The following is a 16,402-nucleotide window of genomic DNA, read 5'->3' as shown; positions in this document are numbered from 1 at the left end:
TGTTTTTTACATTAGAAAATCAAAAATAAATTCACTAGTTTATTAGTCATTGTTTTCTTCTGCATCAGGAAGTGGTCCAGCTTCGTCATTGATACTTCATTAGATGATATAAGATTTCTAAATAAGAATGGTGGACTGGAGCAATCCAGTTAAAAAATTTTCAACAGTGTTGGTCTTCCCTTCTGCCTGCTTCGGATATTAATTTGTGAAAAGGAAAAATCTTCATTTAGTGTTTCTTAATATAACAATGAAAATGGCTCATTTTTTTCACTCTCGTCCACTGAATTTTTAAACATGACACTGGTTGGTTAGTATTGGTTTTTCTTTTCGTAATTGATTTAGTGAGATTTTTCAGATCTTTAATGTCTTCTCTAAGAATTTTTGTGAAATGAAAGCTTTTTTCTTTCGACGCCGAACTATGACGGAGAACCAATCTTTAGGCACATAAATCTGTTTACCTTTAGAGTGAGTTTCAATTGAACCAAAGTCTGAGTCGTTTGGTAAGTAAGAGTGTCCTCTTACCATAAACTTGTGATCGACTACTTCGATACTATTATTTTCACTCTGAACTAATTGTAACAAGGCCGAGTCAAAATTCCAGTTTCTATTTTGACCGATGCAGCTGTCACTGTACAATACAACATGTTTTGAATTTGCTGCACGTAATTCTATCTGCTTTGTGACACAGGCACTGATTTGCTGAAATCCGTTCGAAGCTGTTGTTTCATCCCTTCCATACATGTAGCATGTAGCCTAATCCAGACGATAGCTCATGGCAGCCCAAATTGTAAATGTACATAATACGTTTATAGTATGCGATAGATGTGGTTAGTTTTGGGAATGCTAGGGCTTTCTCTAGGTCAAAAGTGAATACATAGTAAGAATCGACGGTCTGGGCCTTTTCTGTATCATTTTATTCCTAAAATGAAGTTCGTGCTTAACTTCAATCTGTTTTATCTCATTATCATCTATTGTTGCAGCTTTTTTTAATTTGTAAGCATCACACTTAGAGGACGTATCTTTTTGTGGTACATGAAAATGAAGGTTGTACTAATTATTGAGTGTACAGCGATAAATATCACTGGAAACGGGGACAGTATCTTGTTCTCGACAGTACTTACTGTACAAGCGATACAGCATGGTAACCTTAAGGTCAAGGTCAGAGATAGATACCTACGATTGGAATTCTTATTCCTTGTGTAGTGCGATTGATAAAATGGAAAATTTTCAATATGCTTCCGGACACAGTTCATACGTTCTTCAGACATTTTATTAGTTGATATACCATGACCTCGATTATCTGAACCAGGTGGTTCCCCTTGTTTTATCTTATTAATGGCCCGTGACATTCGGCCATCAGATATCTGAAGATTACTTTCTTGTTGAGAATCAGAAGGCACCCACTCATCTCCTGAGTAAGCGAAAATACTAGGCTCATCACTCACATCACTTAAACAGTCGTCATCCATTGTATCGAAAAATCGCAACTGCAAAATACTAAACAACATAGGAATGAGGTAATAGTGATGTAAGTCTGACTTGCACCACTCTTTCGTCTACTACAACAGAGATTTTGTTTGACTGTCAAGTTTGTGCTGCTATCTATGAGCAAATGGAAGAGTTATGACTTACATCACTGTTGCGTCTGATAGATTTAAATATGGAGATTTTGAATATGCACTTATCTCTATTCTATAAAAACGTGACTTACACCACTTTTCCTTTCACCGCCTCATATATCGGATCACAAACTCACTGCGATTGAACGTAGGATAACCAATAAGAAAACAGTTACTCTGCGTTATATAAAAATGAATTTAAAAATTGTAAATTGAAGAGTCTCAGATGCAGAATCCACCAATTTAATAAAATTAAAATGGTAAATAGTCATTTAAACCTGAGACTTTTCGCGTTGAAAGTTCTTACTGGTACATCCTTTTTCTGGATTTTGAATTATTTTTCAGATTCCCTTTAAAATGATGGTGGAGCTATTTTTCGATTCAGAGGTGTGCACGCTTACAAAAGCTACTGATGACGCCTGAAATGGTAGAAACAGCCTGTCTAGCGGGTGTGCAACCCTCTGAATCGAAAACAAGCAAAACCATAATTTATTATTTTATTTCCTTTACTCGGTTTGAGTACTGAAAGTTCCTCTGCTGTCTTTCTCCTAGACGAATGAAGGCGGAATGTGATCGTTTCCCTTTCGTTTTCTATATTCGTCGTCTGCTGTCTTATTAATTGAAAAAGTCGCAGAAAAAGGATGTACCAGTAAGAACTTTTAATGCGAAAAGTCTCAGGTTTAAATGACTATTTACCATTTTAATTTTATTAAATTGGTGGATTCTGCATCTGAGACTCTTCAATTTGTTATGAGATGTCGCTGTATCGCGTCTAATGGGAAATTTGAATTATTTTTCAGATTCCCTTTAAAATGATGGTGGAGCTATTTTTCGATTCAGACGTGTGCACGCTTACAAAAGCTACTGATGACGCCTGAAATGGTAGAAACAGCCTGTCTAGCGGGTGTGCAACCCTCTGAATCGAAAACAAGCTAAACCATCATTTATTATTATATTAATATTAAAAATTGTAGTTTATACCTCAATTATTTTTTAAACAATAAAAACGTACGTAAATATAAATTTTTACCATTCACTTGTATGTCATATATTACAAACGTGAAGTTTTTTTATATAAAACCTAGCGCCCCAGCGTTCTATTTTATACTGTTTGCAAGCGACATTAGCATTATTTCCCAAAGGCCAACAGATTTTTTGACGAAACGCTACGAGCTATCAGTTTGGAAAATTGCTTTCAGATTAATGACGGAAAACGTTGGATCGTAAGTATTTTTTTGAAATGATGAATTTTTTAAAAAAGCCCATGTTTATTAAAAATCAATTCGAAGCTATCTTCTTCGGGCAATAAAATGGGGGAATCTGATCTTTTATTCAAGATTTTCGGATTAAAAATTATGAAAGGGGGAATATGAAACCTCAGACGACTCACGCTCTAAACGGTTTGTTTTTTACGTGGCGCAAGGGGATTTTTATAAAATGTAAGTGTTACCGGTTCATATAGATGGTAAAAAAATGGATTAAAACGGGATCTTATTAAAAAAACCAAGCATGAAATTTGAATCTTGTGATGATAATAATCCCTTATCGTCTAGAGATACGCCCTTGTATTCAACAGAACATGTGCCTGTGGCGTCTCTGACAGTATAAAAGACAGAACAGTATTCCACTAGAGCATTATCTGTGTGTTGAAAGGAGGATAACTAGGTACCTATCGAAACAGGAGAGCTGAACTTATTTTGAATCCCGTCGCTTTGGTGCGTTGAACGAAATCGATGATTCCCAATCCTACCCAACGACTATGTATGTTGAACGTACTTACTTTTATCCTGTCATATCACGCATTGAGCCAGATAATTCCTTCCTCATACATTTATTTCACGTCGAGAAATAAATGTGACTCTTAATTAATTCCCTCGGCCGTCGGTTATCATCCATATATCGAGCATCGTCACAATAACCTTCTGACGTTTTCTAACGTTCCAATAAGTTGCTGCCAACTTTCATTCTCTGGATTTACCACCTTTGCTCAGTACCCGCCCATTCCTAATTCACTCCAGTTTCTCTCTCTCTCTCTCTCTCTCTCTCTCTCTCGACATGGCTCAACGACCTTATTGCTTGTGATCTGAGGGTGTTGTCGTACATAAATACATTTTTATTATTTTGTTATTCAGTATTCTTCGCCACCTTCATTCGTCTTTGTCGTATCGTCGTATTTTCCCCTTCCGTTTTTCAATCTTCTTTTCTGAATCTTTGTTCTTTGAGTCTTACGAATAAGTTGATAAGATAATCGAGCATGGCACACTAAGAAAAAAAGTGCTACTAACAATTTATTTATTACACTTACCAACAACCATATTGAGACGATCACACTAGTTTTATATGTAGGTCACTAACCTGTAACAAAAAAATATTGTAAGTATAATAAATAAAGTTATTTGCTTATCAAAAATGAATAACCATTATCAATTTCGTTGCAACACGAAACTACAGCCGCATTATATTCTAGTTAAATCAGAGAGTGCAGCAAGCACCTCTACCGGTTTCGAAACTTATTAGTCTCTCATCAGCAGGCACATATGCTGCTCTCTCTGACCCAATTAGGACAAACCCCGGCGAGCAATTACGGATTGCAACGAACGAAATGGCAGAGATGCCCTAGCGGCAAACTGCTAGCAAGAGACGTTTTCAATATAATAGCACATAAAACAATACCAAAAATATTCCTCTACATCCCACCAGATTGAAAACAATGCGAACCTTCTCTGGTTACACCTCCGAGGCTTCTAAAATTTGCAAGCCGTAACGGACGCTAAGACTAAAGATGGCTTGCAAATAAGTTTCAGTTATGGCTTGCAAATTATAGAAGCCTCGGAGGCATAACCAGAGAAGGTTCCCATTGTTTTCAATCTGGTGGGATATAGAGTAGTGTTGCCCAAAATCGGTCTTGGTCTTGTTCTTGCGTTTTCGCAAGACCAAGACCGCCTAATTTTAGCAAGACCGAGACCAAGACTTACCGTGCAAGTCTTGAACAAGAACAAGACTAAGCCTGCGAGACCCTTGCGTCTTGAAGTTTTAATATTTTAATAGAATTTTAATAGAACTGAGGGTCGTTTTAGGAAGTATATTAGTTCGACTATATTCTTAGATACTCTATAAGAAACAAAAAAATTTAGAAAATTGGACTTCATTTGGAATCCATTGGAATCCATTTAAAGAACATTTTATTCGACTGAAATTAATTATACGGGTTATGATAATAGTCGCCTTCTAATCATAACATAACATCCTTGCTTTGCGACGGCAATAGTAATATCGAATATCGTATCCAAAATTTTTAAAATTAGCTGATAAAAAATATACCCAAAATATACCGCAAAAGTGCAGGCATTATAAGTAATTAATGTTTTTCATTACTAGTTTTCTAGGAATTTAAACACACAAATCTTATCGGTATATAGTATATTGAATAGTAAGACTATTATGTATTGTTTTTGCTGAATGTGCTATGAGGTCACTCGGTTAAACAAAATTTGCCGAAACAGCGCGTATAATAATATTTAAAAGTATGATACCGACACAGCATAGAAAACGCAATCTTTATTATGCTGTGATACCGAGACAAAAGAAAATAATATAATGCCGGATACCCTAACAAAATACCGAAATATTATTTAATAACGATATACACTTCTCCAAAAAATTTACGCACCACCTTATAAACGGTTTATTGTTGATGTTTCGAATTTCCTAAACCTGTTGTCCGATTTAAGTGATTTTTTAATATTTGTTGTATTATTTTTATAAATATCGCTGTAATAATATTGTTGCTAGACAAAATCAATTACTGTCATTGTACACCGGGTGTAGGTACCAATCAAACTGTGTTTTTTTCTCAGAGGAATACTCAAAACAACATGATCACTCTGTGGAATATTCTAGCATTTATAAAATACTGACATTAAAACAATAGCCTCATTTTTCTTAACATTATGTTTTTTTTATTCATTCGCTTATATTGGATAATAAAATACATAAGTTTCTAATAAACTTTAGTTAGTTAGAACATAGGCACGGATCACTTAGATCGTGGGTTCAAACCCCACCCGGTGTCAATTGTCTAGATCAGTACTTCTCAATCTTTTTGAGTCATGTACCACAAAATACTTTTTATTATTTTTGTTACCACCTAACTGAAATAGCTAGGTAATCTAATTAACTATAATAATTGTGGCTGATTTTGGCTGTTCTTGCGTTTTGTGTATCACCGAAAATAATGATATGTACCACCAGCGGTACATGCACCACAGATTGAGAACCGCTAGTGTAGATATTTATTAATTTGGCTGGTCTTTACTACGGCTATGATATTCCAGCTTAAAATGTACCTCTCTGTTACGTTGTTCAAAGATATGCAATAGGCTAATAGGCAACTGCGAGACTTGCAAGACTCTTGCTGCAAGACCAAGACCGGGAGCGCAATACCAAGACCAAGACCAAGACTGTCTAAGTCTCGTCTTGGTCTTGCATTTGGGCAACACTAATATATAGTAATATTTTTGGTATTGTTTTATGTGCTATTAGATTAAAAACTTAAAATAAAAAGGAAAAGATTCCTCTCATTGGCGGTATACCATAATAAAAAACTTACTAATGAAGTAAAAACCTCACGTGTAAGTAGATGGTATATAATTTATTAAAAAAATTTTTCTAAAATGATCCAAAATGTCCAATGGACCAATCAGTCCATCATCAGGTGGTAGAAACTTTAGATCCAAAGTAGTTGGAACTAGCTACATATTTAGGTCAAAATACCTTAATATTATAATAATTATGCCATTTCGGCTACAAAAATGTCGACAATAAGTCGATGTCACAAGAAATTAAAATGCAGCGGTATTACAGAGTGGTCTTCATCTTGGCTTCAAACTGACAGACCTGATTAAAAACTTAGTTTTATGCTAGCAATTGCCGCTAGGGCATCCCTGTCATTTCGTTCGTTGCAATCCGTAACTGCACGACGGGTTTGTCCTGGTTGGGTCAGAGAGAGCAGCATATGTGCCTCCTGAAGAGAGACTAAGTTTCGTGTTGCAACGAAATTGAAAATGGTTATTCATTTTTGATTTACATGTTTACTCTGATTGGAGTACTAAGGGACCCATTCTCGTTGGAACTTTACCGCGCTGAGCAGATGGGACGTGAATTATAAATTGTAAAATTCCCTCATCTTCTTTAGTCTCAGCATCCGCTATGGCTTGCAAATTTTAGAAGCCTCGGAGGTATAACCAGAGAAGGTTCCCTTTGTTTTTAATCTGGTGGGATGTAGAGTAATATTTTTGGTATTGTTTTATATGCTATCTGCTATTAGATTGAAAACTTAGTCTTTTTTATTTGCTTATATTGCCTATAATGTCCTGATTTCTGATTTTTTAATAAAAATCTTTACCTATAAGCACCTTTTTCTTCAATTGTTGTTCCAAGATAAATCCAAGATCTGCTAATAATCATTTACATCAACCAATTTTCAAAAGTACCTACTGGATATTATCGTAGCGATTGCTCGCTGTTTCCCAAATCCTCCTGATCTTTCGCAATCCCTTAAACCTAATGCAAAACATCCCTCTGCCTTTTTCCCTTTTTACCAAGAGATAAATAATTATTTTATCGATCTAAAGCACAAATAATCCGCGGCAATTGCTTATTCCCTATCGACAAGGAAATATATAGGACTCTCTTATCCTTTTCGTTAAGAGGAAAAAGGAGGGCACGATGCCGAAGATTGAATTGAGCTTCCTGTTTTTTGTCTGCTACGAAAATAATGGCGGTGGAAATTTCTTTTAACGTCAGGAGGTTTTTGTTCAAAATGTTTGTTTTAAGAATTATGTTTACTTCACCATTAATTAGAAGATAATCAGTTTGAAAAGGTAATAAATTGTTTGGGGAATCCGATAGTTTATTTTTCGGGAAACCTGAAAAGCTAGTCAGTGTTCAATCATAAATTACACCCTTCAGTTGTAATCTTACATTAATCGTAACTTCCTAATTTCACTGTATACCGTTGTATTAGATATCTATAATATACTTTAATTACGAGGTTATTTACCTTCCGGTAGAATTGAATCAATAATTTACGAATTAAAAAAATGCACAATCTTCTTAAAGTGCCCCCTTCCCAATGAAAGTTCGCTACTATAATTGCAAACTCTCTGTCTACAGCTGTTCAAAATTTAGACCTGTCCATTGTCGGATATTTATTAGCAATGATAGACTTTTCCTTCCTCGTGCTATATTTCCCTCGATCTTTCCTTTCACTATTAGCTGATCATATTGGTATTAGTTATCTTAGTATGTGGACTAGCTATGATCTTGGTTTTTTTTTCTTGGGTTTGTATGACTGCGGACCTTAGGGTCCATTCGCCCATCTAACCGATTTTGCTCATTTTTACATAAATTTTAACTACTCTATTTAAACATATGTTTATTTTCCTTCCCTATTAATACATTACAATATCATATCATTATTATTATTATCCAGATTTAGCCATACGGCTCACACTCCCTCTAAGGAGAAAATTGACTCATCCCAGATACCTAAGGTATCAAAAGGATTGAGCTATGGTGGGACTCTTTCCGCGTTATCGAGCTCTAGGTAACTTGGTATGCAGGTGTATCTCCCAAAAATTTTCGTACACATTTGGCCGTTGCGAGTAGTACTGCTTTCTGCATGATCTTATAAAGATGTTCATTTAGACCCAGCTTTTTTATGCTTTCGAGGAGGGTCTTCGGAATGACTCCAGTAGTAGACATAATAATCGGTATTGTCTGGGTACTTTGCATTCTCCGTATTTGAATTTCCAGATCTCGGTACTTCCAGATCTCCGTTTGAAGAAGTCCCAGTTTAATAGTTATCTCTTGATGAAGGATCTTCCCAACTGAGTCATGCCGTACCTTGTATTCAACCAGAAGAAGAAGTCTTACTCTATCAAATGCTTTTTAGAAATCTATGAAGCACAGAAATATAATTGCTAATTTAATTCCCCATATTAATTCTGATTATTTCTTTCTAGGGTCAGCAGTGGCTATGATAGGTGCCAACCTACGTTTCGGATCCAGTGCAGCCAATTCTAGTTTAAACGCAACCAAAGTGTTTCAGTGTCATCCAGGTGGAACAGCAGAAGCAGCACTCATCTTTGCGCTGGGTACGATGGGAATGGGGGCCAACATTGCGCTGATGGGAATCATCTTGGCCAACAAACAGTTAAGAAGGTAAGCATACTCTACTACAATCTTATGGTAGACATTCATAGATGTAATATTTGTCACTGTTATTGGGTATATTCCAGCTTAGCTCAATGTTACAGAAGAGATGAACTATAGCAAATTTTAATCAATCAAAAGGTACCGCATAGAGAAGTGGGGATAGGGGTTCTGGGCCTTACTACCTGTTGATTATTTTGTAGCAGCTGCAAAAAATGTTAGGCAGTATTCAACTTACAGAGTAGTGAACATCATCATTCATAAAAATATACTTGCAGGCTAAGTTACTTAAAGATAATTAAGATGAATTTACTTCTTTAAGAGTACCTAACTTTTGTAATCTACACAGCAAGGTAAATATTTCTATAAGTAAATTGTTTATTTACCTACAGTAACTTGTAAAAAAGTGTCTCATGACAATTTTTTATTATGTCATAATTTTAGGAAAAATTTAAGAATATTTGAGATTATAAAATTGTGTAAACAATTTAATAAATAAATTAGTTGCCTTTTCAAAGTGTAATAGTGCGTTACGGCAGAGAACATAAGAATCGTCTAATTTTATAGTTGGCTCCATCTTAATCTGATTAACCATAATAATATAATAATTTAATGGCATAAACCATAACTTCCGCAAAATAGCATACACACTGACAAGCGTCTGAATTAGATTTATAACACAGACTTGCAGACTCGGCATATCCTATCCACCTCTAAAACTAAACTAGTGCTCCCTAGTAATCCCTTAGTCCCTCGCGTCACATTCTAGCGGTGTCATAAACCAAACTCCTAGTCAATTGTGGCATAGTTACGTCCCTTTCACACACAAATCATTTTTCGCCTCCGTTCTCCTTTGATAAATTAAGTCAAGTAAGTGAACTGATGGATTTCGGTCGTAACTAAGTGCTTCCGACATACAGTGGGTGTTTCAAGTTACTACAAGATACTGCATTAGATAAAGCAGAATACTTAAGACATTTGATGTAATATAAGACATTTTTAGCGCCAATCGCGCCCACTTTAACATAATAAAACATCAAAAATAATCGGAATTTCATAAGGACTTCAAAACGCAAAAAATATACAGGGTGTTCCATTTGAAATAAGAAAGTTCATTAGATTTTCAGAAAAACGGAAAATATGACAACAATGTAATTAGCTCTATAATATCGGCCGCTTTAGAAAACCCCTACCTACCAAAATCTATAAAAATCGTAGAAGCCGTTTTCGAGATAATTGAGTGTTTCCATACATAAAACTCACTCTGTATATAAAGAAGGAAGGATTAAAATTCCGTGATCTTTGAACTAACTTCTGCAATGTGTTGTTCTTCTGAGGCCAAACATTACCTTATTGCTCTTTTTTGTAATTTAAAAATAACATCTAATTGGGCAGCTGTACTAGAACCCCAAAAAGGAAGACCATATCGAAGATGAGACTCGAACAAGGAAAAATATGTTAGTTTAGAAGATGCTAAATTGAGTTCTTTCGAAACAGATCTTATTGCATAGCAGGCTGAGGCGAGTTTCTTACTTAACAAATCGATATGAAGGCACCATTTGAGGTTGCTGTTTAAAAAAATACCAAGAAATTTTACAGAATCAACGGTAGAGATCTGGCTGTTATTAACAAGCAGGGGCTGAAGAGCACTTTTATAGGATAATGCTTTTATAGGATTATCCACGTTAAAAGAGAGTAAATTAGAGTCAGACCAGGTTTTTATCGTAAGCAAATCAGAAGTTATAGTTGCATGAAGAGATGCAATAGTTGAGTTCCTCCAAGTGATACTGGTGTCATCAGCAAAAAGAAACATTTGTCCATCGATTTTTAAATTAGTGATGTCAGTTATAAAGATAAGGTACAGTAGAGGACCCAATACTGAAACTTGTAGTACTCCACATACAATGTTTTTGAGACTAGAGTCAGTATCATTTGCTCTAACTAGTTGTTTCCTATTATTCAAGTAAGATTGGAACCAATTCGAAAAAATACCTCGAATTCCATATAAATTTAGTTTTTTAATCAAAATGTCGTGATTTACACAATCAATTTGCATAGTCACAAACAGTGGCAGTATAAAGATTATTGTTTAGTGCTTGGTAAACCTCCCCTTATTGTTAAAAAAATAAACTAATTATTTAAGTCCGTTTTACAAATGGTATTGTACTAGTTTCACTACAATAGACAGTTTTTAAAACGAATGTTACCAATTAAAGTTCCGTATTCAGCATTACATGAAACAACTGGATTTAATGGACACGAAATCACATGGGTCCAACGTATTGGTTCAGTTATACGGATACTAAATTAGCTCACATTGTCATCGAGCAAGACTCGTTAGAGTTCAAAATATTAATATCGCGTATGTATTATTCAACTTCATCAAACATGGAGAGTTGCATGGAATTAGTATAGTTTTGGCTCTATTAATACGATTAAATTGGAAATTTTATACAGCAGCAATATTAGTACAGGGAAATAAGCAAACAAAAAGTCCACAAGAATAACCATCTGTAGCTGGCTGCATCCTCTTCATCCCTAAGAAAAAAGTTTTTATTATTTTAACAATATTTTCTATTTTCTCTCCTCATTTGTGAAAACAATAAACGAAAATCTATAAAAACTATAAAAAACTTATTTAACAGACATAATATGAAGTCCAGCATAATGGACATCAGGACTTAGCTTTCATAATTTAAGTATGAAACTGAAAAAACATTCTGGTTCAGAAGAAATACACACATACATTTTCCATTTTGTACAAAAGAATCTCGTCTTATTAGTGCATCCAAGAGGTTTAGGCAACGCGATAAGAATTTCTATTGCTGACAGAGCATATTGGCAAATGGTCATTACTGGTTTCTCTCACATCTATAGGCGCTAACTGGAAAACTGTAAATCTTTTTACAGGAATTATGGGTACTTCATCTTCAGATGTCTCCGGTTCTCTTGAAATAGACGCACTAGCTTGTCTCCCACTTGCAGGCTTACCACCTAGAGCTAATGACCTTCCAACATACAGCTTAAATTCCTGTAAATCCATTTCCTTTGATCATTATCGCTATCTTCACTGACGAAAAAATCGTTATCTGTCAAAATAGCCTCCAATGCACTTCCCATCAATATCTTCTTACTATCTGTAACTAAACTTTAAAAACATAAGTATGGTAACATATAATGTCCAAAATGCTGGACAAAAAGTTTAGAGGACCGCTAACGTGTCGGGTTGTAATTATTTCAAATATATATTTACTACAAATACGTCCAATCATCAAGCAACATACATTAAAAACAATCAATACTTTAAAGTACAGAAAAACACTACAACTTACTGTATTTTTGTGGAGCCACCATCATAACTTAAAAAAGTTTCACTACATGTAACAACAAACTACCGAAGTAGGCAAATTTTTCAAACAAGTAAATTTGACTGATAAATAGGAAGTCCAATATGCTGCAATATAGGAGGCAGCGATGCCCAACCCGAATAGTCACCGTGTAATAAATTAGTAAACATTGTCCAGCTGGCTGCACCTATGGACTGAGGGGGGTATACCATTAATGACAAAAAAATTTATTGAAAAAATCCTCTATAAAAGGTATATTTATTTAAAAAACCCTCAAAGGGCCACATCTATCACAGAAGGTTTTCGATCTAAGTCGATCATCATCAGTGTTGTTACAGGCAAATCATATGCTTTTTGCTCCACCAAAAAAGTATGGGTAAAATCCGTAAGGATGTGGTTTTTGGCATCACATGACCCCCACAAGGCACTTGGGTTGCTTAATTGACAATATGTCTTCACATTGAGGACGGTCAGTAGCAACCTCAAGTGTAGATGTGGCCCTTTGAGGTTTTTTTTTAAATAAATATACCTTTTAGAAAGGACTTTTTCATTAAATTTTTTTTAAAAGATCCTGTTCGGGACTGTGACAAATCCAGAATTTTTTTAGTTATTATAGGTCTATATAAAGTAAACTTGTTTTCAGATTTCAGATTTTTTAAATTACCATTAATTACCATAAATTAAATACCATTAATTATAAGTAAAATTTAATAAAAAATTTTGTCCTGGTAAAAGTTATATTAGTTTAAAAAGCCCCTATAGGGCTACAAACATAGAAACAAAACATTTTCGCTCTGTAACAAGAGCATCATCAGTGTTACAAGAACATGGTGAGCCACCCAAAAATACAAAGGTAAAAACCTTTTAAAAATAGACTAAAAGTCTTCTACATATGTGTAAAAACATAGTAAAATCCAAAGGATGGATATAAAATCCTATGGATATGGCCCTAGGACAACATATGACTCCCACACGTTGTAAGTGAGTTACTAGGTAACAATTAATTAGGTCATTTTGTTAAAAAAGGTGAAAGATGACTTGGTTTTTACACATATAAGACTTTTAGTCTATTTTTAAAAGGTTTTTACCTTTGTATTTTTGGGTGGCTCACCATGTTCTTGTAACACTGATGATGCTCTTGTTACAGAGCGAAAACGTTTTGTTTCTATGTTTGTAGCCCTATAGGGCTTTTTAAACTAATATACCTTTTACCAGGACAAAATTTTTTTTATTAAATTTTACTTTTTTTTAATTATTATTAGTAATTTAGTGCAAAAATGCAATTTTTTCGATTTTTTGCTATCATTAACAATTTTTGCTATCAAACTTTGTTTAGCATATGCTAAACAAAGTTACTGTTTGCACTTGAGTTTCTTCTTAGCGTTAGGCAAATGAATTGATTAATGTTTTCAATATACTGTATTCGGTAGGTTATTGCTACTACTCGTAGCTCACTTAGTACGGTAAAATATTGCAAAACCTCTAAATTTTAAAGAACCGCTTGTATTGACATGAAATTTGGCATACACATAGCTAACACGTCAGAGAAAAAAGTGATATTTTGCCGATGTGTGCTTTTACTTTGGGGGTGAGTTTCACCCCTTCTTGGGGGTGAAAAAATACATGTCCAAAATGAGTCCGGAAATGGATAAAATGACTAATTTTAAGCAACTTTTGTTCCATAGAGTTTTTTCGCCAAGTCAATACTATTCGAGTTATTTGCGAGTGAATATGTTCATTTTTCAACAAAATAACCACCGTTTTCAGACGGTTTATCGCAAATAACTAAAAAGTAAGTATTTTCTGGAAAAAAACATTCTTAGCAAAAATATAGCCTGTAAAAAATTGAAAAAAAATGGTGTATATGTTAGGGCTCTATACATAGTAGAAGCAGAGTTATAGCTAATGAAAAATAGGTTCATATTCGTCAAATTCGAAATCGAATATTTCAATGAGAAATAATTAAAAGATGAAGTACTCTTTGGGGAAAACACATTTCAACTTTTCTAAAGTGTTTAAAAAAGCTTTATCTCTGCTTTATAAAAAAATTCTAGCATCAAAAGTAAACGAGTTACGCTCAAAATAAAGTTGGTGCCTTTTGTTTTGATAAAAAAAATAGGGAAAATCACCCCCTAATTAGCATATTTAATGAACTTAATTGTTACCACTTCACAAGTTTTTTTTACTCGTATATGTATTGTTTATATGATCTGTAGGTCTCATCGGTTCAAAGTTTTTATTTTTGAAAAGGCTGCAGTTAAAAGGATTTGAAGGAGTCACTAATCACGACTGTATGCAAATTTAGAAACACCAAATCTTAACCAGTTTTTGTCTTACAGAAGAACAAAAAAATACAAAATATTCAGAGAAACATAGCCGACTTTTTTTGTTACTTAAGATTTTTGGTATCTCTGACAATTTTTAAGTTATTATGAAACAAAGCATATATTTCAAAATTAAATTTTTTTTAAATTATACTTTAAAACCAAATTTTTTCAAAAATATGCACTTTGAATTAATGAAACTTACAGATCTTATAAATACAACATAAGTAAAGTAAGTTGTGAAGCGGTAACAATTAATTTCATTTAAGTTGCTAATTAGGGAGTGATCTTTCCAATTTTTTTTTTGTCAAAACAAAAGGGACCAACTTTATTTTGGGCGTAACTTATTTACTTTTGATGCTAGAAATTTTTTTATAAAATAAAAATAAAGATTTTTTTAACACTTTAAAAAAGTTGTGTGAGTTTTCCCCAAAAAGTGCTTCATTTTTTGGATGTTTTGCGATAAAATATTCGATTTGGAATTTGACGAATATGAACCTATTTTTCATTAGCTATAACTCTGCTTCTGCTAGGTGTAGAGCCCTAACATATACACCATTTTTTTTCAGTTTTTTACAGACTATATTTTTGCTACGAATGTTTTTTTTCTATAAAATACTTACTTTTTGAGTTATTTGCGAAAAACCATCTAAAAACGTGGTTATTTTGTTGAATAATGAACATATTCACTCGAATAACTCGAAAAGTATTGACTTAGTGAAAAAACTCTATAGAATAAAAGTTGCTTAGAATTCAGTAGAATTCAGTAGGACTTAGAAGTCACTATCCATTTTCGGACTTATTTTGGACATATATTTTTTCACCCCCCATGGGGGTGAAATTCACCCCCATGGCAAAAGCACACATCGGCACAATATCACTTTTTTTCTTTGGCATGTTAGCTATCAGTGTACCAAATTTCATGTCAATCCAAACGGTTCTTTAAAATTTACACCAAAAACCGTTAAAGAATGTACTAACTGTGTTTATATAAAATACATCAACAATAACAACGAATGACTAACGCACTATTAAATTATAACAATACTAATCTGTTTAAACTATTGCGACCTACTCTTTGCTATTAATAATCTACACTTAATGGGGAACTTGCACATTTTTTTTTATTACATAATAATGTTCAGTTTTGTATAAAAATGAGATTTCCAAAATTTCCCGCTTCAAAAACTCATAATAACTTAGAAATACAAATTTAAAGTCTTTTTTATTTTAAAGTAGTTCAGACGGCCCGTGACGTCACATAGTTTTACATTAGTTTTTTATATGGTTATATCATAGAGTTAAATATTAGCATAATGTTAATATATACCTCTATGGGTTATATCAGTGATGTGGGAGGGTTATATGTAAGTATATTCTTCTTCTTCTTCTTTAGTTTATTGGCCTCCACCTACTTGGGTATTTGGCCACAGCATCGTCGCGAAATATAGGAAAATATTTATATTGTAATGACATTTTTTGATCACTATACTTAATAGGAAGTGTGTACCTACTAAGTTTTATCGTTAAATACTTATGAGAATAATAATCAGAATAAAATCACAGTATAAAATTAGTAGGTATAATGGGAGTATAATATACATAATATATGTACTTACTTATCTGCTTTAACTCCCCGAACTTCTCCGACGGAAAAATTTTCACTCTTTTGAAAATATGTAGCCACCATACACATAATCAACTATAGGTAAGTTATCAGACTGCCCTTTACAAAAACCCTCTTCGGTCATTTTAAAAAATATATCTTAAAAACACTCAAATATATCAGAAATAGAAATTATCAAATATATTTATAAAACTTAGTGTCAGTGTCAAAACGAATGCCAAACCTATGAGGGAACTTACACATTTTTTTATTACGTAATATTATTCAGTT

The 16,402-nt window shown here is 33.7% G+C and overlaps 2 protein-coding genes across 3 annotated transcripts in view; one reads left to right on the top strand and one right to left on the bottom strand.

Annotated features, from left to right (window-relative positions):
• Window positions 1-16,402, bottom strand: part of LOC114325220 (midasin) — a 700,017-nt gene that overhangs the window by 244,981 nt on the left and 438,634 nt on the right. The gene's annotated exons all lie outside the window — the stretch shown is intronic.
• LOC114343967 (uncharacterized) overlaps window positions 1-16,402 on the top strand; it is a 518,845-nt gene that overhangs the window by 151,745 nt on the left and 350,698 nt on the right. For both annotated transcript variants that reach the window (XM_050656604.1, XM_050656605.1), the window contains exon 3: window positions 8,645-8,843. In XM_050656604.1, the coding sequence (XP_050512561.1) occupies window positions 8,645-8,843 (199 nt within the window). The remainder of the gene's footprint in view (window positions 1-8,644; window positions 8,844-16,402) is intronic.

The sequence above is a fragment of the Diabrotica virgifera genome, chromosome 7 (assembly GCF_917563875.1).
Source record: "Diabrotica virgifera virgifera chromosome 7, PGI_DIABVI_V3a".
Lineage (NCBI taxonomy): Eukaryota > Metazoa > Arthropoda > Insecta > Coleoptera > Chrysomelidae > Diabrotica > Diabrotica virgifera.
The sequence above is the reverse complement of the archived record's forward strand: the minus strand, read 5'-3'. Positions and strand labels throughout refer to the sequence as shown.